Source organism: Cervus canadensis, chromosome 27 (assembly GCF_019320065.1).
Source record: "Cervus canadensis isolate Bull #8, Minnesota chromosome 27, ASM1932006v1, whole genome shotgun sequence".
Taxonomy (NCBI): Eukaryota; Metazoa; Chordata; class Mammalia; order Artiodactyla; family Cervidae; genus Cervus; species Cervus canadensis.
Window position 1 is genome coordinate 31,891,575 of NC_057412.1, and position 26,780 is coordinate 31,918,354.

At 39.4% G+C, this 26,780-nt stretch overlaps 1 protein-coding gene across 3 annotated transcripts in view; it reads right to left on the minus strand.

Moving 5' to 3' along the window:
- VGLL3 (vestigial like family member 3) overlaps positions 1-26,780 on the minus strand; it is a 54,210-nt gene that overhangs the window by 14,340 nt on the left and 13,090 nt on the right. For all 3 annotated transcript variants that reach the window (XM_043448769.1, XM_043448770.1, XM_043448768.1), the window contains exon 3: positions 17,448-17,978. In XM_043448769.1, the coding sequence (XP_043304704.1) occupies positions 17,448-17,978 (531 nt within the window). The remainder of the gene's footprint in view (positions 1-17,447; positions 17,979-26,780) is intronic.

The window sequence follows — 26,780 nt, forward strand, 5'->3', positions numbered from 1 at the left end:
ATTGTTGATAAACAGAATAAGAGAAGAGTTAGCCAGAAAGTGAATAAAAAGAACCTGTCAATTCCACAGGCCACATAAAATTTTGTATAGAATCTCTATAGGCTATTTGAAAGTTAATATAAAATTGCCTGGATACAAGTTATGAAACAGATTTTGTCACTCGTGCTGTTTCTTTTAGATGTCCCACTATCTGTGATACAGGGGCATGAGTTTGAGTCAACTCCGGGAGTTGGTGACGGACAGGGAGGCCTGGCGTGCTGCAATTCATGGGGTCGCAAAGAGTCAGACACGACTGAGCGACTGAACTGAACTGACCTGAAAATATAATTTGTGGATACAAAATATTCTAACCCCTGAAACAAGCCTTTTAATGCTTTGAGTGGTTATTTATTTGGAATCATGTAATAATTAAATAGGAGTTTTTCAATCTCTATAGCTCCTCTCCCAGGCAAGCAAATAAGCTTCTCTCGGGAAGACATTGTGTACTTTGACAAAATTGCCAATCCCAATGACAGGGAGTTGATGACAACTCCTTCATGAAAACAAAAGAAAACTTTGTAGTCCACCTTTGGTTGCAATTTTTAAGAAAACATTTCATAAAGCAAGAGATGCCACCCAATTTATATAGCTACCCATAAAAACTTGTTCATGAAATTAATACTAGAATGGAAAAGAACACATTTAGTTCACAACTTTTGAAGATAGCAAATATTTTATTAATGGAGTTTTGGTGCATTTAACTACATGCATAATCTAACTTCCTTGTTCTGCACATAAAATTTCCTTTCAATCTATGAGTGACAAGAACAAATATCCCAATAACCCATAATCATAATGAGATAGGATATATTTTTTAGTAATCTTTGATGACACCACCCTTATGGCAGAAAGTGAAGAACTAAAGAGCCTGTTGATGGAAGTGAAAGAGGAGAGTGAAAAAGTTGGCTTAAAGCTCAACATTCAAAAAACTAAGATCATGGCATCCAGTCCCATCACTTCATAGCAAATAGATGAGGAAACAGAGGCTGACTTTATTTTTGGGGGCTCCATCACCGCAGATGGTGATTGCAGCCATGAAATTAAAAGACACTTACTCCTTGGAAGGAAAGTTATGACCAACCTAGACAGCATATTAAAAAGCAGAGACATCACTTTGTCAACGAAAGTCCGTCTAGTCAAGGCTATGGTTTTTCCAGTGGTCATGTACGGATGTGAGAGTTGGCCTATAAAGAAAGTTGAGTGCCAAAGAATTGATGCTTTTGAACTACGGTGTTGGAGAAGACTCTTGAGAGTCCCTTGGACTGCAAGGAGATCCAACCAGTCCATCCTAAAGGAGATCAGTCCTGGGTGTTCATTGGAAGGACTGATGCTGAAGCTGAAACTCCAATACTTTGGCCACTTGATGGGAAGAACTGACTCATTTGTAAAGACCCTGATGCTGGGAAAGATTGAAGGCAGGAGGAGAAGGGGACAACAGAGAATGAGATGGTTGGATGGTATCACTGACTCAACGGACATGAGTTTGAGTAAACTCCGGGAGTTGGTGATGGACAGGGAGGCCTGGTGTGCTGCAGTCTGTGGGATCACAAAGAGTCAGACATTACCGAGCCACTGAACTGAACTGAACTGAACCACATGGTAGAGAGTTCCAGATGGAGAAAACTATATTTCAAAATGTGAGAATATTCTGATGACCCTTCAAATCCTTAGCTTCTTGATTCTTTATCTTCCCTTTTCTCATAACCTGCCCGATAATACAAAAGTATCCAGTTTTCATTGTATGGCCAACACCAGCTGACACCACTACTGGAAAATTTGGCTCTGAGAAATATTACAGCTATTCTTCAAGAACAGAAATAAATTAAACTAGAAACAGGAAGTGACGGAAGAATTTAAAGTTTGCATCTCTATCATGCATGATGCCTCACATCTTCAGTGTGACTTTGTTTTCTGTTTGAAAAGTACCATACGTATAAAGAATAATGAGAACTTTAGTTCTGCACTATGTGTCACCATCTAGAAAACACGGCCATGTGCATTAGTTCATTGGAATCTCCTGGTCATGTCAGAGTAGGAAGTATCATCTCCATTTTGCATCTAAGAAAGAGGAGTGGAGAGATTATGAGATCTGCTCAGCACAAAATAGCTAAGAGAAAATACAGGTCCAGGAATCTATCATTTGGCCCTCTGCTTTTCCCATGAACATTGCAAAGATTAATGTTCCCTGTATATTTACCATCATTTTACCATCAATTCTTCATCTTAGCTCCCTAAGTTTGGAAGGAAGAGTAAATTATTGATAAAAATCAATATTTCTCCTCTTTTTCTTTGTCTCTTTCTCATACATACACAGGAATACACATATGCACACACACACTCCAACGTATTTTTCTCTTATAAATTCCTCCTTCTCTCCTCCTTAAACCACATTAGTGACCACAATACCTTCAGTCCCAAAAGGAAACACAAATTAACAAGCTAGTCTTCTCCGCTTTCATTGAAATGCATAAATACACATACAGGACTTCTTGCCATCTGTTTTTTTCCAAAAAAAGACATACAGGGTCTTCCCTGATGGTCCAGTGGTTAAGACTTTGCCTCTCAATGCAGGGTTTGCAGGTTGGGTCCCTGATCCCACATTCCTTGGGGCCAAAAAGCCAAAACATAAAACAGAAGCAGTATTTTAACAAATTCAATAAAGACTTTAAAAATGGTCCATATCAGTCTTTTTAAGAAAAGGGCATCTAAGTATCAAGCCTGAGCGAGTTTGCAATCCCTGCCACGAGCATCTGATGAAACAATATTCCACCAGTCCATCGTAAGATGGAGGCCAAGATCTGGACCAGAATGTATCCATCCACGTTAGATGTCAGAATCCCCTAGAGCTGACTTTAGAATCAACTTGAGTTGATAGGAATGCTTTAAATAAACCAGGTCCAGGAAGAAAAGACAGTGGTTGGCAGTGCTGGAAGTTTTGCGTGTTTTCTCTAATGACTGTATGAATAAAAGTTACTCAGTTGGAAAAAAAAGAAAAGGGCATCTAAATGTGCTTCATCTTTTTTTTTTTTTTTAGTCAGCAGCATCACACAAAACATACGTCACTCATAGATACCCTCTTAATGGCAATCACTTGATTCCACTTCTGAGATACTATGAACATTGTCACAGTAAACATTTTTGTACCTGTCCTCACATGCTGCTGCTTGTATTTGTGTGGTACAGACTCACAAGGGGAGTCTGTGAGAATTTAGGAGAATTTTTAACTGTAGTATATATTTCAGTTTACTTAAAAAAAAAAAAAAAAAAGCTTACACTTCTCTAATTTTGTAACAGCAATATATGAAAAATAGCATTTTCCCTTAACCAAGATGTCTTTTACAAGGATTTACATACACACACACACACACAGAGGCATTTATTTGTATTATTATACAAATGCATCTTAAAACATTCACAATTCTCTCAGAAGGTGTCTGCATTTGTCCTGTAAGACTGGAAGAGAATCTCTGAGAGGAAACCTCCATGCTTTGGGCACTGTAACATTACGGCACCATCCTAAGGATGGGCTTCCCAGGTGGCTCCCAGGTAAACCATCAACCTGCCAATGCAGGAAATTCAAGAGACGTGGGTTTGATCCCTGGGTCTGGGAGATCCCCTGGAGTAGGAAATGGCAATGCCACTCCAATATTCTTGCCTGGGAAATCCTAGACAGAGGAGCCTCCATGGGGGTGCAGAGAGTAGGACATGACTAAGCACACACACGCATGCACGCACACACACACATACCCACCGCCCCCCCCGGGAAATCCTAGACAGAGGAGCCTCCATGGGGGTGCAGAGAGTAGGACATGACTAAGCACACACACGCATGCACGCACACACACACATACCCACCGCCCCCCCCCGGGAAATCCTAGACAGAGGAGCCTCCATGGGGGTGCAGAGAGTAGGACATGACTAAAACACACACACACACACACCACCCCCCTCCGGGAAATCCTATAGACAGAGGAGCCTCCATGGGGGTGCAGAGAGTAAGACATGACTAAGCACACACACACGTGTGTGCACACACACACACACACACATACCCCCCTCTGGATGAAGGGCCAGGACAGAGAATGGGGAAGATCTACAGCACTCTGGGAGAGCAGGGGAGTTTCATCAAGGTCCTGCAGAATCTAGCCCTGGATGCTGGAAACTGACAGCGTGCTCTGGAATATATTTCTGCCTCTGATTCACCATCCTGCTACTTTTAACGCAGATCTCACTCTCTGGCTGGGATCTACTGGCATTCTACACGCATCTCAAAGACAGTTTCCATTACCCTTCTGGTCACAGAACTGTCATTCTGAACATGTGCCTTATACAACTAACACCATTCAAGAGTGTGTAAATACTATAACATACTTTTGGGTTTTTTTTTTTTCTTTCAGTGGAAAATAGGCTTATGCCACAGGCCAAAAGAAAAACAAAGGTTTGCAGAAAGAGTGGAGCAATCAGCTGTTAATTACTAGAGTCTTTATGTTATCAAGTCATAATAAACTGTCAAAAAAATAGTAAAAGTCCACAGGAAGTATTAGTTTACAAATATTCTTCCTAGTATTTTTTTTTAATCCACAACTATTTCTTTGTGGCATTTTAGTTATCCTAATTAAGATAATGCCTTCAAGGTAAGTATCCAGAAATCTGTAAATCTCTATCGACCAGCACAGCTGTCACTGAAAAATCACATAGTCCTAGGGCTGGCTTCTATAGTAAAAAGCCATTTAATGTGTCTCCCTGCTGAAATCAAATGATTAGATGTAAGCTTCTCTATTCTATGACACCATTAAATAAAATTCCTTAATTTCCTTATTTGTAAAAATCATTAATAATGTTAGAAAAGACTACAATGAATCACCAACCCCACAGTCTTCATAACCGTATTAAATGAGTCATAACTAAGCTAAAAAGAAGTGGTAAAGTAGGAAGGAGTGACATGGCTTGTAGTTAAGCCTTTATTATATATGTTGCTTTAATTCACTCTCTTCTTTATACTGAAAAATGTCTTAGTGCTTTAATATTTTTATATAATTCATACTATCCTGTTAATGATTACTGTGGCTCTAGATGATTCCCATCACTTCATAGCAAATAGATGGGGAAAGAGTGGAAACAGTGGCTGACTTTGTTTATCTGGGCTCTAAAATCAATGCAGATGGTGATTGCAGCTGTGAAATTAAAAGACACTCCTTGGAAGGAAAGTTATGACCAACCTAGACAGCATATTAAAAAGCAGAGACATCACTTTGCCAACAAAGGTCCGTCTAGTCAAGGCTATGGTTTTTCCAATAGTCATGTATGGATGTGAGAGTTGGACTATAAAGAACACTGAGCACCGAAAAATTGATGCTTTGGAACTGTGGTGTTGGAAGAAACTCTTGAGAGTCCCTTGGACAGCAAGGAGATCCAACCAGTCCATCCTAAAGGAGATCAATCCTGGGTGTTCATTGGAAGGACTGACGTTGAAGCTGAAATTCTAATACTTTGGCCGCCTGATGAGAAGAGCTGACTCATCTGAAAAGGCCCTGATGCTGGGGAAGATTGAGGGCAGGAGAAGGGGACGACAGAGGATGAGATGGTTGGATGGCATCACTGACTCGATGGACATGGGTTTGGGTGGACTCTGGGAATTGGTGATGGACAGGGAGGCCTGGCGTGTTGCGGTTCATGGGGTCACAAAGAGTCAGACACGACTGAGTGACTGAACTGAACTGAACTGAAATGAGATGATTTCTCTCCAAATTTAGTACATCTCTCTTTCACTGTAAAGCCTGGAATTGGAGCATTAGGTTATCAGGTAAATATTCAAATGTCTTAGGTTGGTAACTCTAGGTTTCCTTTAGTCTTTTTTCGTAAATGTATATATCTATTATAGAGAGAAACAAACTCAAAGAAGTTATTTTATGCAAAGCTCTATGATTTTGATATCCTTAGTAATCCAAATACCAAAATATGTGACATTTTAAAATGAGATGTTAAAATAGCTTGGCAAGTTTATTCTGAGAACTTTCATGCCTAAGTTTTGCCCAGGCTTGTCAGCACCAGACCACCTCCAAGATAGCATGGTTTTGAGATGTGATCTAGAGAGATGGTAACTTACAGGCTGGATGAAAGAGCAAGCTGTAACTGATATCCATTTCTCTTTCACAGACAGAAACTGCTTGTCCATTTGCTGCTCTAGTAAGTGAACTATCTGTACTCTGGCCTTTTATTTCCTGCATCTGATAAAACAAAGATATTTATATTTCTAATGGATTTCAATGTAAAGCATCCATATAGTGTTAAGCAAGACTGACTACCATGATCCTAAGCAAAGAAGTAATTTAATTAGCCTATTTCTAAGGGAACACTATATAATAACTGTGAGCAATAATCACAATTTAGATTGCATTAAAATACATTTTTTCATTTATGAAAGATGTCTTTTTCACAAAATATTCAGATAATAAGATTCAGATTAAACTTGATATGTATGGGCTTCCCTGATGGCTCAGACAGTAAAGAATCCACCTGCAATGCAGGAGACCTGGATTTGATCCCTGGGTTGGGAAGATCCCCTGGAGCAGGGCATGGCAACCCACTCTGGTATTCTTGCTTGGAAAATCCCCATGGACAGAAGAGCACAGTGGGCTACAGTTCATGGGGTCTCAAGAGTCGGATACAACTGAGCGACTAAGGATAGCACCACATATATATATATATATATATATATATATATATATATATATACACACACACATATATATATATATACACATATATATTTCTGGATGTGCTGCTGCTGCTGCTGCTAAGTCGCCTCAGTCGTGTCCAACTCTGTGCGACCCCACAGATGGCAGCCCACCAGGTTCCGCCGTCCCTGGGATTCTCCAGGCAAGAACACTGGAGTGGGTTGCCATTTCCTTCTCCAATGCATGAAAGTGAAAAGTGAAAGTGAAGTCACCTAGTCATGTTCGACTCAGCAACCCCATGGACTGCAGCCTACCAGGCTCCTCTGTATTTATGTATATATATATATGTATAAATATATATGTATAACTATAAAGTATAGTTATGTATACATATATATGTAGTTTACAGGTCTTATACCATAAAAAATTCAGAAAACTATTTAAAGTGATTTTACTCATAATATTTTCAGACACGAAGTGTCTATGAAGAATAAAAAAAAGGTAAGGTCATTTGTGAACTTCTCACTTCCCTATTGTTGCCCAATGCTCCCTATCCACTATCACAATTTAGGAGTTCAAAAATACTTTTTCCAGGTTTCTTAACAGAGTATATCTATACCCAGGTTAATCAAGCCCATCGGTATAAAACTCTCTTCAGAATTCATAACCTCCACTTAGCAAGAAATTTTCATATCTATTAACTGTTGTAGTTACAGTTTTTCTCTGTCCAGGAGGAACTCTGTCCCATTCTATGATGAGTAATCTTGATTTCAATATCTGAAGTTATATTCATTAATGAGAGCTGACTGCTTGATATCTGCCCATAATCATAACTTTGGGGCAGAATCATATAATGACTCACTCATTGAATCTACTACTTAAGCAAACATATGGTTAATGCTTAGCTTCCCAGGTGGCATGGTGGTAAAGAATCTTCCTGCCAAAGCAGGAGACACAAATGTGACATGGGTTCAATCCCTGAATTGGGACGATCCCTTGGAGTAGGAAATGGCAACTCACTCCAGTATTCCTGCCTGGAAAATTCTGGAAAATTTAAAGGACAAAGGAGCCTGGCAGTCTATAGTCCATTGGGTCACAGACAGCCAGAGACAGCTGCATGCACATGCACAGACACACACATCATGCTAAGTCGCTTCACTTGTGTCGGACTCTTTGTGACCCCATGGACTACAGCCCTCCGGGCTCCTCTGTCCATGGGATTCTCAAGGCAGGAACACTGGAGTGGGCTGCCATCCCTCCTCCAGGGGATCTTCCCGACCCAGGGACTGAACGCATGTCACATTTGTGCCTCCTGCATTGGCAAATGGGTTCTTTACCACTAATGCCACCTGGAAAGAGCTACACACACACAGTTAATGCTTACATGACAAAATGTTTGAGAAACCAGAAAGTATATAAATATGTTAATTCTCTTTTAGCTTCAGATTTCTTGAACCTGTGATATACTACAGAACATTATTGACTATTGTTTGGTTTATTAAATTTTAGGCTACCTAAATATACATTAGCAACAAGAACATGTATACCTCAACTCTAAGCTGTTTACGTATATTTTATATAGAATTATTGTGACATTCCTCAAAGTAAAAAAAAATTATAACAAAATTGGAGCTAAAATAACATGAGGGATGCTAAGAAAAATAAATCCATGAATCTAGACATGAAAGCCATCTCAAGCCCTGAGCAGCTTGTGTTTACAGGAAAAGAGTCACAAAGCATGACTCTTTTTCCTTTCTGTAAATTTAAATACAGTGGATGAAATGGAACTTACAAATAAAGTCAACTTTGTATTTCATTAAAAAAAAGACCTCATGAACAAATCTTACTTGAAAAATTAATTCAAACTGGCTGGAATATGCAACATTTTATGTCCTACATCAGAGAAACTGCTGTTAATAACAGAAAATATGACAGCATTTCCATAAGATGCATTTTTTGGTTATGGCCACTAAAAGATGAATTGTAAGTCAGAATTTACCTAATGTCATCATTAAAAAATCTGAGCATGATATTCTTGCATTCAGATATATATACCTAATAATGCATTGCGTCAAAATCACAAATATTTCCACATTTAACTCTCTTCTTCCTGACATACAAAGGGTACCATACAATACTCTGAGATTACTGAATTTAATCCTCCATATCCTGAGTTCTCTCTTCTTCATTTAGTTTGCCCTTCTAGGTATTTTCTTCAGACCAATCTACCCTTTCTAAACCATACCTCTTCACAGTAGCTACATGTTAGGTGAAAGTTACTAGTAGAAGTTGAAAAGCACATGGCTTTTATGATGAAAAAAAACAGTAATACCATTTCCCAAAGAGCATTCCATGAGAAGTTAATATGTATGCTAAAACCTAAATGTGCCCAAAAGAAAGTCAGGTGGAAAAATCTATTAAGCAAAATTTAAGATGTTTCTTTACTAAAGAATGCATAATACCCTTTTATATAATAAACTGAGTTCTGATCTCAATGGGATGTACAGAGAAGGCAATGTTAACAAATTCATTTCACCAAAAATCTTTGTTTTTCAATTAAGTCTCTCATCACATTTAGGAACTACCATTCTCAAGGAACAGAACCAGTTCTGTGACTGCTAAAGAAAAGAGGAGAGTTTTATGTGAGATTTTGATAACAGCCTTTTGGTAACGATGGGTATTTTGCACAAGGAGGGCAGACAGAGATGCTCTACGATTATATTAACACACTGATCATTCCAAGAGATCTATATGTAATATCCATTCAACAGAGGGAGCAATAAGTGATAGCGAAAGTATGACCAGGGCAGGTGAGGCAAAATTTAAGGATTTATGTGCTTGCACACCCCAGAAAGTGAACATCTCTTTAAATTTTGTTTTGCAGCACCTCACTCTCCTCACCTTACCTTGGGCCCTTCAGAAAAGATGGACTATCTCTCCTTCTTCTTAGAGAAGAATTTTGTCTATCAAACTGCAGAACTCTATTTTATTACTATATTACAATATTCTGTAATAAATCTTTTAAAAAATAATTTTAATTAATTAAAAATTAATTACAGTTAAAGTAAATTCTCTTTATATCTTTAAGAAATAGGTATCAAAATAAAGTGAGGTTCTCTCAACCCCATAGTTCTACTATGTATGTACATACCCAAGAAAATTAAAAATATATGTTCACCCACAAACTTATACATGAGTATCCATTACAGCATCATCCTTATTAGCCAAAAAATAGGAAAAAAAAAAAAACTACTGATAAATGAATACACAAGATGTGGGGCATACGTGCATGCTAAGTCACTTCAGTCATGTTTGACTCTGTGACCCTATGGATAATAGCCCACCAAGCTCCTCTGTCCATGGGATTCTCCAGGCAAAAATACTGGAGTATGCTGTCATGCCTTCCTCCACGGGATCTTCCCAACCAAGGGAAGGATCAAACCCACCTCTCTTATGTCTCCTGCATTGGCAGGTGCGTTCTTCACTGTTAGCACCACCTGGGAAGCCCATGAAACGTGGTATATCCACACAATGGACTAATGTCCACCCCAAAAAGGAATGATGTTCTGATACATGCTACATGGATGAATTCTGAAAACCCAGGCGAAAGGAAAGAAGACAGACACAAATGACCACATACTGTTTGACTCTCTACATATGAAATAGCCACAGTAAGAAAACCCATAGAAGCAGAAAGTAGATTAGTGACTGCCAGGGGATAGTGAAAGGAGGAAATTGGGAGTGATTCCTTACAGATATGGGTTTCTTGTGGAGGTGAAAGACATGTTTTTATAATTAGATATAGAGATACTTGTAGAACATCATCAACATACTAAAATCCACTGAATTGTAGGCTTTAACATGCTGAAGTATATAATAGGTGAAATATTGTTCAATAATAAATTTTTTAAAGCTAAAATGAGTGAGGCTCTGATCACTTTCTCTTATGTAGCCAGAATTTATATTTTATCTATTATGTGCAGGGCACATCTTTAAATGTTTAACTTCATTAACTTACTTAATCCTCAACACCATCCAGTGAGACATATTTTAAAGATAAAGAATTAAAGGCACCAAGCAGTTTAAAAATTTGCCCCAAATTCTGTAGCCAGCAAGGAACAGAGCCAGGCTTATAAAACCAGGAAGTTTAACTTCAAAGCTCATGTTGCACACAAATTACTAGTAGCAATGACCATTATAAGTCGGGGTATACACTTTCAGGCACATACATGCATATGTATGCATATAGATAGATTAAAAGTATTTACATGGGACTATATATACTAGAGGTCAGCAAACTATAGCCCATAGATCAAATTAGGCCCACCATCTGTTTATACATAATCCATGAGCTAAGAATGGAAGACTGGATTTTATATTTTTAAATGGTTGAGAAAGAAGGAATGAAAAAAATAAGTATCATATTCATTGACACACAAAAAGCATACAAAATTCAAATTTCAGTGTCCATCAAAGTTTAATTGGGCATAGGTATATCATTTATTCATTTTTTGTCTGCAGTAGCTTCTATATTATGAAAGCAGAGTTGAGAAGTGGCAACAAAAACAGTGTGATCCCCACAATGTATTAAATATTCCTATCAGGCCATTTACAGAAAAATTTTACTGACCCTTGGATTATACCATACAAGGTACTCTAAAACTTTCTTAGGTCACTAAGCATTACATAATATTCAACCTCCTAGACTTCTTAACTTCATTAAATGACTGCAAAATAAAAATGCACCTATAATTATCAAACCTCTTCCCTCCTGAGGAAATAAGTGTATCCTTTACCAAATACCTTTCAAAATGGTTGGATTAGTTTATTTGCCTCCTAATGTGAAAATGACCTACACTTTGGTGGCCTAAGAACCTAGACTTTGGAGAGTTTCATGCCTGTATCACCCGAAGGCAGGCTCTTTTCACAGCGGCCCAATAGCCACCTAACGTAGATGTTGAGTTCTGAGCTGGTTTGGGTGGCGTGGTTAGGTCAACATTGCACAGATTATATACAGGGACTCTCACTCTTTTCAACCATCTTACCTTTCCAGCTTGGGCTTATGACATAGAAACTTCTGTTCTTTAACAAGCAGTTAGAGAAGTGGAAGAGTAGCTCCTGCTCTTCTGTTGTCCTCTTTGTGGACACTGGGGGCTGTCAGATCCCTCTGTGTTCTGTGTTGAGATACTCATTTTCCTGATGTTCGCAGCATACAGCCTTCAGTTGTCTCTCTCTGGGAACTGCCTTCAGCTGAACAAGGCCACCTTGCCTAATGTAATGACTATTTTTCCAAGGGCAAATACACACAGTAACTGATCAAAGTGAGAACGTAAAAGCCCATCCACCTTGACTTAAGGCAGGACCATTTTAAAAGGCCATCCCAGCTCCAGAACTCCCTGTATCATCCACTAAGTTTCAGCTGAACTTATTCATTGTGATATTTCTCCTGGTTAATTCTTCTCTTATTGTACAAAAATGTTGTCCTGAGAACACTACTACACAAATTTTCTACAAGCAAAATTGTGTCTTAGAGTCTGTTTCTTGGGGAAACTGACTTACAACACTCCTCAGTTCAGTTCAGTTCAGTCACTCAGTCGTGTCCGACTCTTTGCAACCCCGTGAATCGCAGCATGCCAGGCCTCCCTGTCCATCACCAACTCCTGGAGTTTACTCAAACTCATGTCCATCGATTTGGTGATGCCATCCAGCCATCTCATCCTCTGTCGCCCCCTTCTCCTCCTGCCCCCAATCCCTCCCAGCATCAGGGTCTTTTCAAATGAGTCAACTCTTCACATGAGGTGGCCAAAGTACTGGAGTTTCAGCTTCAGTATCAGTCCTTCCAATGAACACCCAGGACTGATCTCCTTTAGGATGGACTGGTTGGATCTCCTTGCAATCCAAGGGACTCTCAAGAGTCTTCTCTAACACCACAGTTCCAAAGCATCAATTTTTCGGTGCTCAGCTTTCTTCACAGTCCAACTCTCACATCCATACATGACCACTGGAAAAACCATAGCCTTGACTAGACGGACCTTTGTTGGCAAAGTAATGTCTCTGCTTTTTAATATGCTATCTAGGTTGGTCATAACTTTCCTTCCAAGGAGTAAGCATCTTTTAATTTCATGGCTGCAAAAAGGAAGATGTCTATGGGAATCTTCTCTGAAGAGAATATTTCAGTAGGATTGGATCTACCAGAATCCAAATTTAGATGAAGATTCTAGGAAGCTCAATTGTAGTAGTAAGCCTAATTTAAGATCTCTAATTTGGCCTAAGCTTGTACTGATGCAATGGCTCAGTGGGTTTGATCCCCGGGTCAGGAGAACCTCTGAAGGAGGAAATGGCAACCAACAGAAATATTCTTGCCTGGAAAATCTCATGGCCAGAGGAGCCAGGTGAGCTACAATCCATGGGGTCACAAAGAGTCGGACACGACTGTGTGACTAAACACACACAGGGGATAATCATGCTATGATGTTACCTTTATCTTCTTGATTCCCTTGTCTTTGTTTGTTCAACTGGGTTAAACTTGTGGATAGGAATGAATCATGATCATCATCCTAAACCCACAATGACAAAGAGGAGCACTACATATGTCCTGTAGGTAAATCTTCATTCCTTAATATTAATCATTTACAGCCTAATATAACAGTTTTAATCAATAGTTTCATTCACCTACAAATAAAGGCAGATGCTACCCTAGCAATGCCTTAGTTTGGGGCAGATTTTGGGTCAAATATAGCTTGGGCATTTGAGATTTAGGAAGATGTTTTCAAATAGGAAAACCAAGCCATATCCTTATTAGTAACTGAACTGGAGAAGATCCATCTCAGATTTAGTTTAAGAATTAAAAGCAATGATATATATATACACACATATATAAATATATTTTAATATATATTATTATATAATATATAATAACACATGTTATTTATATATTTATATTTATTATAATATATAACTTAATATAGTATATGTATTTATAATATAAATATTAATATATATAATATATCTGGCAATATCTTATATAGTGGGTACTCAATACATATTAATTCATAGCTCAGCATTAAGAACTATTATATAATATATCCACATGGGTTCTCTCTAGATTCTTCATGGAGAATGAAAATCTCCTACTTCCTGAAGGTAGGAGGATGACTTCATTTCAAAGAGATTATTTCAAGCCAAAATTCTGCACAATGAAGTCAGTGAATCAGGCTCACATCAAAATTAACAAGTACAAAAGTAGGTAATCAGTGACAGAAATGGAGCAAAGGCAATCACATCCACTTCCAGAATGCTTATATCCCTGAAAAGTTCACATATTAGATCTTAACCCTCAATGTAATGGTATTTAGAGGTGAGGCCTTCAGAAGGAAATTAAGTCATGAGGGTGGAGTCTTCACAAATATGATTAATGCCCTTATAAATAAGAGTGCAGAGAACTCGTTTTGTCCCTTCTACCTCAAATGAGGACACATTGAAAAGAAAGTCTCTTATAAGAAGCGGGCCTCACCAGACACTGAATGTGTTGGCACCTTGGTCTTGGATTTCCCAGAGAACTAACTGAGAACTAAATATTTGTTATTTACCATACCCAGTATATAGTATTCTGCTGAAGCAGCCAAACTAAGAAAGAAGAGAATGTTCCCTTTGCTTCTAAAAGCATTATTAACCTTGGCCACACAGGTACTGGGAAATTGAGAGCCTCCAGAGACTGGCTGCCAATGATGGCAGCCTACTCACTGGGGCTCTCATTCGATCTGACCCAAGGCATCAAACGACTCAAGAGTTCATACTACTAGTATGTGACAAAGGATGGAGGCAAACCTGTGGTGGGTAGTTCCATCACATTCTCTTCTTACAGAGAGGAAGTACCAAGTTCTTGCCTGATAGTTTAGAAAAGCAGCTTGAACCTAAAGACTAAACAGGAAGCAGAAATTGGCGACATTAGGCAATGACCAACATTGAAAAGCTTAGCGGAGAACCAGTTAATCAAGTTAAGGATGTTCTGCTCAGGTTAGGATGAACATAAATGGATGCTGAGCATTTGTTACTCTGTGCAGTTCTCTGCTGTAATTGGCATTCAGATTTCAAATCCTGTACACTAAGAATATACTTAAAGAGGCAGGAATACCAGATCACCTTACCGGCCTCCTGAGAAACCTGTATGCAGGACAAGAAGTAATAGAAGCAGACATGGAACAATGAATTGGTTTAAAATCGGGAAAGGAGTGCATCAAGGCTGTACATTATATGCAGAGTATATTATGCAGGGTATATTATGTGAAATGCCTGACTGGATAAATCACAAGCTGGAATCAAGATTGCTGAGAGAAAATCAACAACCTCAGATGTGCAGATGATCCCGCTCTAAAGGCAGAGAGCAAAAAGAAGCTAAATAGTCTCTTGATGAATGTAAAAGAGGAGAGTGAAAAAGCTGGCTTAAAATTCAACATTCGAAAAACTATGATCTTGGCATCTCATCCCATCACTTCATGGCAAATAGATGGGGAAACATCTATGGAAATAAAGACAGATTATTTTTCTTGGGCTCCAAAATCACTGTGGAGAGTTACTGCAGTGATGAAATTCAAAAACACTTGCTCCTTATAAGAAAAGCTATGACAAATCTAGACAACATATTAAAAATCTAGGCAGAGACATTACTTTGCCAACAAAGGTCCATATACCAAAGTTACGGTTTTTCCAGTAGTCATGTACAGATGAGATGTGAGTGTTGAACCATAAAGTGTGTGCTGTGTTAAATCGCTTCAGTCTTGTTCGACTCTTTGTGACCCTATGGACTATAGCCTGCCAGGCTCCTCCGTCCATGGAATCCTCTAGGCAAGAATACCGGAGTAGATTGCCATTTCCTCCTCCAGGTTACCTTCCCAATCCCGGGATCAAATCTGTCTTTTATGTCTCCAGCATTTGGCAGGCAGGTTCTTTATGACTAGCACTACCTGGGAAGCCCAGACCATAACGAAGACCAAGTGCCAAAGAACTGATCCTTTCAAATTGTTGTGCTGGAGAAGACTTGGGAGTCCCTTGGACAGCAAGGAGTTCAAACCAGTCAATCCTAAAGGAAATCAACCCTGAATATTCATTGGAAGGACCGATGCTGAAGGTGAAGTTCCAATACTTTTTCGACCTGATGCAAAGAGTCGACCCATTGGAAAAGACTCTGATGATCTCAAAGATGGAGCACAAGAGGAGGAGCCAGCAGAGGTTGAGATGGTTAGATAGCATCACTGACTCAATGGATGTAAGTTTGAGCAAACTCTGGGAGATAGTAAAGGATAGGAAAGCTTGGCGTGCTGCAGTTCATGGGGTCACAAAGAGGTGGACTTGACTGAGCGACTGAACAACACACAAAGAATAAGGAAAGGCTGATGCTGAAGCAGAAGCTCCAATACTTTGGCCACTTAGGTGGGAAGAGCTGACTCACTGGAAAAGAACCTAATGATGGGAAGACTGAAGGCAAAAGGAGTAGGGGGTGGCAGAGGATGAGACGGTTAGCATAACTGACTCAATGGACAAGAATTTGAGCAAACTCAGGGAGGTGGTGTGGTACAGGACAGAGGAACTTGGCATGCTGCAGTCCACAGGGTCACAAAGAGTCAGACGTGACTTAGTGACTGAACAGCTACACTAAGAGGGAAACTAAGGAACACAATGAAAGAAGTGAGTTCTCTCATTGCAAGGGGAAAATAAGGAAAATAATTAAAATTTATAAAAAATAAAAGTGTGTTTCCTTACAACTCTGGAAAGAAAGTCCTAATGTTTCACAAGGGATTCTCAGAAAAGAACCTGGGATTGGAAGTGGTGGTGGCTGACTTTAGAATGTAGTTTCTGGGGATATAATCACTGACTTGATTTGTTTTTTTAGCCTCTGATATTTGTGACTTTTGTGAACTTGGAACTAATAACACTATTAATATGTGTAGTCTGGTCAAAAAACCAAGCTCAAGCACTTAACACCATGGCTTTCAGAACTAGTGAATTCCAGAGAGAAGCTGAATGTCCTTTGAAGAAATATTTCCCTTACCGTTATTTTTTTCCCCAAATCTATTGAATATAAACTTTGGAGTAGCCTCTTAAGTTTGATGCTTTAAAATAAGAGAGAGAGAGAAAGGAAAGAGGAGGTGGAAGGAAAGGAAGGAAGGAAGGAGGGAAATAACAAAAGACAAATGAAGAGGAAGGAAAGGGGTAGGAAGAGAAGAGAAATCCATTCCTTTAAAATTCATTTCCTAATTCTTTTCAAAGACCATGATTATATTCCATGAATTGCATTTCAGAAAGCAGTTTGGTTTATAAATCATAAATAAGGTCTGACAAAAAGGAGAAGGGAAAATTATTGAAACATACTATTTCTGAATGGTCAGGCATTACACATCCCCCTTAGAGAGTACAGAGGCATGGGAGATTTAACCAAGGTGCTTAAATCTTTGTGAACATAAGGTACCAGAGATCCAATTCAAATAAACAGATTACTAGCTTAAGAAATGGGAGAAAAGCTCTGAGACCTCTCTCGGGCAGTCACACCCGTTTCTGCAGGAATACAGGAATTGTTGCAAGACGGTGAATTGAAAACCATATGGACAAAGTTTAACTTTCCATGTAAGAGAAAAAAAAATTTTTTTTTCAAAATATTTAAAACATCCTCCATTTTCAACGATTCGTTTCAGGCATTTTCCTTGTTTATGGAAAGGAGGAAACCGCCGGGCTCACCTGCGTCAAAGCCCACACTCGGCACCACGTCCAGGGCTCCGTGGAAGGCTCCGGCCCACGCTGAGGTAGCGGAGGTGACTGTCGCGGGATCCGCCTTCGTGACGTCACACGGGGGCGCGGCGATCCGGGCCGCGCGCACGGAGGGCATCAGCAGGGGCCCGTAAGGCGGCTCCAGCGCGGAGCCCGCCGGAGGGAGGTGGTGATGGTGATGGTGGTGGTGATGGCGGCGGTGCACGTGCGGGGGGTGGGGCCGCAGGTACACGTCGTGCACGTGGCCGTAGGACGGGCTCACCTGAGAAGCCAGCGGGTAGGCCCAGGACTCCGACGCGGGCGGTGCGGGGGCGGAGCCAGTCTGGTGCAGCCCTTGGCCCGGCCAGGGGCTGGGGTCGGCGGCCGCGAAGCTGCCCGGGGGTGCCGTGACCTGGAAGTCAGGATGAACGCCCCCCAAACAGGGTGCGGGTGGGGGCTGGTAAGAGCTGGTCCAAAAGGAAGTCGGGAAACTAGTCCGCTGGCTTGACAGAGCTGAGCTGTCTGAGAAGACAGAAAAATAACATTATTTACATAAGATTCAGTTCTGGGATGGACTTGCCTCTACTTGTCCAGTATTTTCAAGCAAGCTAATGAGTATGCACTCTTTTTCTCCCCCACACAGAGGTGAATGATAACAGATACTGAGGTTTCACGCCAAGCCAATGCACAGTGGCCCAGATGATGAACGAGTCCCTAGCGTTGCTGGCTTAGTTTAGGAGGTCACTGTCTAGGCCGAGGTGGACAAGTCTAGGACTGGAAAACTTAGCTTTCTCCTGTGTGTCCTAATGCCGTTAGGTCTGAGCAGAGGTCACGGGTACATACGTCACAGGTTAAAAAAATAAAAAGGAAAAGCTTATGGCATAGACATGATTCAGGTAGATTGCAAATGATGTTTACCAACTTGTTTTAAAGGCAAATACAATTTTCACTCAAACTAACCATTTTAATGCCAAAACTAACAAACGGAAGTAAGATCATACTTAAGGATGCTTGCCAACACTCACTTTACATCAAGAAGGATGTATTCCCAGCTTAGTTTTTCTGTAGAGGTCTGGGAGTTTCTGGACTGAAAATAATAATAGCTCACATTTAATGTCAGTGACCCAGTACCAGATACAAGGCCAGGAGCTTTTCATGGATTGATCTCATTGGATACACACCCCAAACTTATGAGGTAGTTACTATTATCCGCCTTTTAGAGATGTGGAAGTTGAGGCAAGGAATGGCTGTCACTCATTGCAACTGTGCCACAAGTCAGCACACTTGTAACTATAACCTGAACACCCAGAATTTGGTGGAAATTCTGTGGAAATCATGAGTGGAGGAGATTCAGGTAGGTTATGGATTGGAGGAGATATTGAGAAGGGGGTAATGATATCAAAGAATAACACTTGGAGATAAATAAGCAAGAGCGAGAACAATTCCCAGCTTTGCTTCAATTTCTCCACTCAGTGTTCATGACATATTTATAGATGACCTACTATGTGTGAAACGGGGCGACTAGAGACGATTGGACAGATGTCCTCTTCAGTCACATCTGGCAGGGAACAGAGAAGTAAACAGACATGAGCAATGTAACTTAGATTGTGCTCTCAAGAGGGGAAATACACAGACAGGGCATTGAAGCTGGCTTAGAAAGTAATACCAAAATCAAAAGGGTCAGGAGGGCTAGCCATATGAAGAGTTAGGGAAGAGTATTTTAGGCTAATGAAAAAGTATGTGGAGAAAGGCTAAAAGTACACGTACTTGCACAAAGCAGCATTTGAGGGATCAAAAAAGGATTCAGTGGGCAGATGGTAGCAAACATACTATGGTCCAAGAAGGACCCACATAGGTATGGCCTTACAGTCCAGTTCAGTTCAGTCGCTCAGTCGTGTCCGACTCTCTGTGACCCCATGGACTCCAGCATGCCAGGCCTCCCTGTCCATCACCAACTCCCGGAGTTTACGCAAACTCATGTCCATTGAGTTGGTGATGCCATCCAGCCATCTCATCCTCTGTCCTCTTCTTCATCTTCTGCCTTCGATCTTTCCCAGCATCAGGGTCTTTTCCAGTCAGTCAGTTCTTCGCATCAGATGGCCAAAGTATTGGAGCTTCAGCTTCAGCATCAGTCCTTTCAATGAATATTCAGGACTGATTTCCTTTAGGATGGACTGGTTGGATCTCCTTGCAGTCCAAGGGACTCTCAAGAGTCTTCACCAAAAGCACAGTTCAAAAGCATCAATTCTTCAGTGCTCAGTTTCCTTTATAGTCCAATTCTCACATCCATACATGACTACTGGAAATATCATAGCTTTGACTAGACGGACCTTTGTTGGCAAAGTAATGTCTCTGCTTTTTAATATGCTGTCTAGGTTGGCTTTTCATAGCCTTACAAGCCATGCACTAAATGTGGGTACTATCCTGAGGGGTCCAGTGAGCTTAAAAAGAGTTTTATTTTTACTTTTTAAATTAATTTTTATGTAGTATAGTTCCTAGGAAGGGTTATGGTCAGATCTGTGTTTAGAGAGAGAGCTATTCCAGCCATGGCCTGTTGCCTCCGGCATAGGTAACTGAGCAAACCCTGGCCTGGGAGTCTGGAGAGCCCAGGTTGAGAGCTGGCGTCCAGCAATCATCCTCTCTTATTGTAGGACCCCAAGTGATCTATTGGCTTGTCTGTAGTTTAGTGTCTTCCAATCAAATAGGCATTTGAGCTCATTTAATTCCAAATATCCTCTGGCCCCATGCTTCTAACCATTCTGGGAAATGTCCTATGGATTATTTCTATCTATAAAGATAAAGTTGTTAGTACATTAGTTATGCATGTACAGTACAACAGTATTTTTTATACTGGGTTCCACATAAAAGAACCTTGCTAGATATCTCCATGGAATGAAGGATATCCCAAGAAGTATTGTGAAATAAAAGTATTCAGAAATCTGACATGTCCATGTTCTTACTTCATAAACTTCCAGGACATAGTTTTTTGTTTTTTTTTTTTTTTACCTCAGGGAAATTTTAAGTAACTTGACTCAACCTCCATATATGTACTTTGATGAGCATAATTAGGATATCACTGGGTTGTTTCAAATATTTTCTTTCTTTAGCGTCACTAAAGGCTAAGTCACTACACTGTAAGCTCTTCCTCTTTCTCCCCATCAGCCTCACGGCAGAGCTATCATCCGCCCCATCCACAGACAGACAGATTTTCAGTGTCTCAATTCAAGTCTCCCCCTAGCCTCTGCCCAGCATCTCCCTGGATCTCAAACCCTTGAGAAAACCTTGATGATGACCTTGTAGAGGCAAAGGATGAAAAGCAAACTAGTCTTCAAACCTTCCAGCAGACCTAGCAAAGTTTTACTTGAATGACTTAGTTTTGTCACAATGACAATCTGGTAGAAAATAGCACTTAAAGTCAAGCCTACTGGCATTGGGCAAATGTGATATATTTAAGCATTGTCCTCCTCTGACATATGAAACCTGGCTGCTAATGACAAGAAGGAAAATTGTGTAAGGTGTAGGAAGAAAATTCAATTTGCCTTAGATGATGGCAGTGCTAAGTCACTTCAGTCATTTCTGACTGTTTGCAACCCCATGGACTGTAGCCTGCCAGGCTTCTCTATCCATGAAATTCTCCAGGCAAGAATATCCAGAGTAGGTTGCCATGCCCTCCTCCAGGGGATCTTCCTGACCCAGGGATTGAACCCATGTCTCTTATGTCTCTTGCACTGGCAGGCAGGTTCCTTACTACTAGCGCCACCCAGGAAGCCTATAAATGATGGACATTTGTAGAATATTTCTATCATACTCACAGTGAAAGCTGTCAACATTTAAAGTTTAAAACTCATAAAAGAGTTTATAGAGGCTTCTTATATTACATAGTGCAGCTTTGCCACCACCGATCTGCTCCTTTGCTCTCAGAGATCCAATCTTTGGTACCAAACCCTTCGTTCTGCTCATAAGTTTTATCTCTTGTGGGACCAGAATCCCATTATAAAAACAGCTGAACTCAAGCCACAGGTGTGTGCCAGAGATAGAGTTCTCCTTATTAATATCTCCCATTAAAATGTCAAAAGTACAGAGAGTATATGTCATTTTCCTGGATGCTTTCCTTTTGTTTCTTTTCCTTCATGTCCATGGACCTAATTTTATTTTGCAGATGTTTACACATTTTGGATATGCATGAGGAAATATGAATAATGAAAAAATTCCTTACAAAAATATTATCCTATTTATTACATATTATATTGTGATTAGTGAACATGTTATCATTGAAAGTAGAAATCTGTTCTAAAAAACACACCCCATAAAGGCTGAACAAAGCTTTAAAATGTGCCAGGGAAAAATCAAATTAGAGGTAACTTGGTATTTTCCCAGTCAGTGTGTCTCCTGAGATTAACATAAAGTTTGCAGAGATCAACGCAGTGTTTTGAGAAAACAATGTTGCATTCTACAAATAAATGAAAAGATATTGAACAGAAAATATGTTTATGGGCAAGTCTACATTTCAAAATCACTATCTGGTATCTTGATTGTTAAAAAAGAAATTCTTGATACAAAGAAACAGATGATATTCTTTGTTTCATGCCTGGGAATCAGTATGCTTATTTCATATATATGTAAATTTTTTTCATTACATGACTCTTTGCTTACAAGTATTTAATCACAGCCACATTTTTTGGATGAAAAAGCTTATGAAAAACTGCACACAGTATTTCCATGCAATATTACTTTCCAGCAATTCAGAACTATGTGATATTAACACCCTATGGTAACTTTGGGCTCAATGACATGATATTTGGATGACGTTCACACTGAGTCTAACACGTACAAAATGTCTAGATATTTGTTGGTTCAGTTTGCATTTGGGATTAAAAAATATTACAAACATACATACCCTATTTCTAAACAACAACAAAAAGGGGGAAAAAAATTTGTCTAATACAACCCACCCAGAGCATACCCAGTAATCTCACTGGTGTGATTTTTAGCAGAAATATGTCTTAGAGACATAAAAGAGCTTAACATGCTACATCAAGAGGTTCTTTTCAATTTAACAGTAGCTGGGATACATTTTACATTAACATTCAGTTTCTCTGAAAAAGATCTAAAGGTAAACATTTTATGCAAGAGAAAATTAAACATATAATTCTTAAAAATATTTTATTAATTTTGAAAAAAAATGAAAGTAAAAGTATTAGCCCCTCAGTCATGTCTGACTCTTTGTGACCCCATGGACTGGGGACCACCAGACTCCTCTGTCCATAGAATTCTCCAGGCAAGATTACTAGAGTGAGGAGCCATTCCCTTCTCCAGGGGATCTATGCAAGCCAGGGATCGAACCCAGGTCTCTTGCATTGCAGGCAGATTCATTATTGTCTGAGCCACCAAACATGAAGACTATATTACAGTGAAAAATGGGTTCTTAAGATCTTAAAAATTTCCAGAAAACATATTCTTAGAATTAATACTGACTGAAAACATCCATGCTAAAAGATAATATTTACCTTTTTAATTAACTTAGTGAAAAACAGTCTACAGTCTACAATTCTTTTCCTCGTGTTCTACTTTCTATAAAAATAAATTTGGGGGTCAGAGGTGAAATGATATGTGTTCCAGTGTTACCTATCACTCAGTAATTGAGCATTACCATTACGTACAAAGATTGCCCTCCACTACTTTTGTTCTAGAGGTGCTCCAAATGGTCCTTGTGACTGTAAAATGAGAATTTCATGGGGTGCTATCAGATGCCCATAATCCTTGAAGGCAGGTATCTGAGATAAACCAGGCCTCAATTTTCTCCAAAGTGTTTATTTTAAACTTCCCCACAGTGATCGCTTCCAAGGGCCTCCTGGAGAGGCCGCGCAACTCTCTGCTTCCCTGGGGCACCTGACCCAAGAGACAGGCCCTCCTTCCCCTTCTTCCTTTTAGCTAAGTTTAATGCTCATTTTGAGAGATCTTTCTCATGAGAATGTTGCTCCAAGAAGACATTGTGTAGATCAATTATGCAGAACATATTTGTTTTGCAACTACAAAAAGGAAAAAAAAAATCAAGTTTACCATCCATCATAGGTTTTAAGTCAGTGATCTATTTGGCTATGTCTTAACTACTGCCTTTTCCGACACACACAAACACACACATACACACGTTCTGTAATAAAACTTAAGCACTGAAATCAGTGAATAGACATATTTGAAGCTGACGTTTCTACTTGGATGGGATGAGACAATCAGATCCATTAGGTTTTCTTAACTGAGAAGCCCTATATAATCCATTAGAAGATATAGTGGGAGACGAGGTGGTTCATATGATGTTGTGCCCAATAAAGAAGAAATATTTCCTGTCAGTTTTTTGACGGGAAAAGCCACAAAACACCTAAAGAGGACTTTCCTAAGTCCATCAAGATACAAGCTCAAAGTATGACCACGATTCCATCATTAGCTGACACTCTATCATTTGCCTGAAGATTCACTGTGGAAATATATTCTACAATCAAACATAATTCAATTTTAAATTCCTTTGAAGCACTGCAGCACTTGTGCAGAACTGTAAAAAACCTCAGGCCATAAATTAGACCCTTTAATTTAATACAGCTGGTCAACAGCTCCTCATAAAATATTACTGCCATGGCCATCAAAATTGTCAATAGCCTTCAGTATCTTGTATGTTCAAGACACTCTGCTTTTTGTCAGGAATACAAACTTCCAGAAAACAATGTTTCTGAATAAAGATACAAGGTTGGTTTTCTGTGTGCCAAATGAGTGAAAACTTACTTAAGCGAGAAAAGTCATCTGACCTTCAGTTAATGCATTGCATCAACCCTATGCTAAATTATTCATATATATAATCAAAAAATCTTTACAACAACACTAGCAGATGCGTATTAATAAATACATATTATAGCTGAAGTTACTCTCAGAGATACTTCGAGCATCGAGGATAACATTGCCACCAGGCAATAATAAGGTCCAATCTTGAACCCCAAGCAAACATAATCCAACCAAAGACAGCAATATGCAAACTGGTGTTGCTTTGGCAGTTAATATATTTTAAGCAACTCTCTTCACTAGACATGGGAATCCCTATCACACTTTTCTATAACATAGTTACTAAATCCTTAATTTTGTGTTGTGGATTTCCTATGAATCTTATTCAACTTATGTACACTTAACTAAAAACACCAATTCACAACTATGGCAAAGTTTTATTTACAATTGGATGGTAAATAATACATTTGAAATCACAACTTCATGGAGAAAAGATTTCAACAATCCCTTAATTCAAGTCCCTTATTTTATAAATAAAACTGTACCCAAAGATTTCATACAACTTATTACTATAAATTTTGTATTAAGGACTTTTTTTGTTTTCTTATCCTGGGTTCATGGTATGGATTTGGTTCATTTAATTTAATCAATTGCTCATTCAATTTATATTCCATATTTTTCATATAGAAATGCATTATCCTGAGTATTGGGGAAATGATGTGAGATAACTAAATAGGACACATATAGTCTTAGCTGAAGAGGGAGAGATGAAGATTGAAGAGCATGCTGCGTTTGCCTGTGCTACTCTGATAAACTAACTTACAAAGCTCTAAAAATTCTGGTCTCTACCTACACCTTTTTCTTTCACTTCACTTACACCAGCATTTTGGCTTCTCATTGAACATTCAAGTTCAATCCTTCCTCAGGTCCTTTGCACTGGCTGTTTCATCTGTCTTCAGTAATCTTCCTCTAGATATTTGTGTGATGAGAAGCACTCTTATTTCCTTTGGGTGTGTACTGAAATAAAAATCTTAGACCATCTATTGTCACCCTAAATAAAATAAGGTAAAACAATACCTTGCATCTCAATATATTGATATATTTACTGTCTCTCCTTAGAAAGCTTCATGAGTGTACAAGCTTAGACTCTCCTGTCCACTGATATATTCCCACTACCTAGAACATAGCAGGACTTTAATAAATATCTGCTGCATAAGTCAAGTCAATGAATGAAACAGTAGAGAGATTTGCAGGCCAAATTCAAGATAATGCCAAGAAAATTCTAATAATACTAAAACACTACCATTATCCACCCTTTTGATGCTAAAATTTGACATCTTTCTAAAGGTCCTCTCCATTAAGTCATGCAGATTATGGGAAAACACTAAATTGTAGAGTTGTTACATTTACACAACACTTCACTTAAAACTATTCTGGTTATGATGCTTTAGACAATCACTCTTACATCTATTTGTAATTTGGAACTTTCATTCCTATATTCCAAGTTCAGTGGTCACTGGGCTGCATGTGTCAGTATGCTAAAAGAATTAGGCATTGCATTTTCCCCTGGAGAGGGGAATGGCATTGCAATCCAGTATTCTTGCCTGGAGAATTCCATGGACAGAGGAACCTGGCAGACTATAGTCCACGGGGTTGCACAGAGTTGGACACAACTGAGTGACTGATAGTTTCACTCACTCTCCCAGGACTGGCTGTCATGATAGGATTTATTATTGACATATCAAACATTTATTAAAGCCAGCTAGGTCACTGAACTTTTCCTAATTTCACCCTCCACAGTTTTTAAAGACACTTCTAATGATGCTGAGAAGGAAGCAGCCGCTCATCACCTCTCACCTGCCCCTAACACAGGTGTCCAGCCTTTCCTCATCACAGGATCGCCTGGGGCACTTGCTACAGTAACTCCCAGAGCCTCCTTCTGGACCCTCTATCTGATTCAAAGGTCTGAGTTAGGAGGCGGCCATCTGTGATTTTCACAGCACTAGATCTACAACTATCAAACCTGAGCCTGCACGTGAATCCCTGGGAGGGCTGCTTAAAACACAGGTTACTCTACCTCTGAGTTTCTGATTCAGTGGGTCCGGGGCTTAGCCCAAGAATTTGCATATCTATCAAGTTCCCTTGCGATGCTCATGTTCCCAGTCCTGGAAACCACACTTTGAGGACCATTTCACTAGATTCTTCTTGGAACCAGGTGAGTTCAGAAGAAATGTTCATAATGCATTTCTCTAAAACAATCATTGGAATGATGGATTGTTTTTTCTCTAATGTTGTAATTATCCCAATTACGTTGTCACCTGATCATTTTCTGTAAGTCAGAAATCAGATTTGAACACACTTCTGTGACCTCTATGGAGAGGGAAATAAAGGAGAAGAAGCCCAATCTACTGCTTTGCTTTACTGAGGTTAAAAAAAAAAAAAAATCGCAGAAACCAGGCAGATACAGTCACTGATATCTGGGTTGTACACTGCAAAGGGTTAACATCACAACAGAGTGGGACAGAGTAAGCCATCAAGCAAACACAGAAGGCTTTC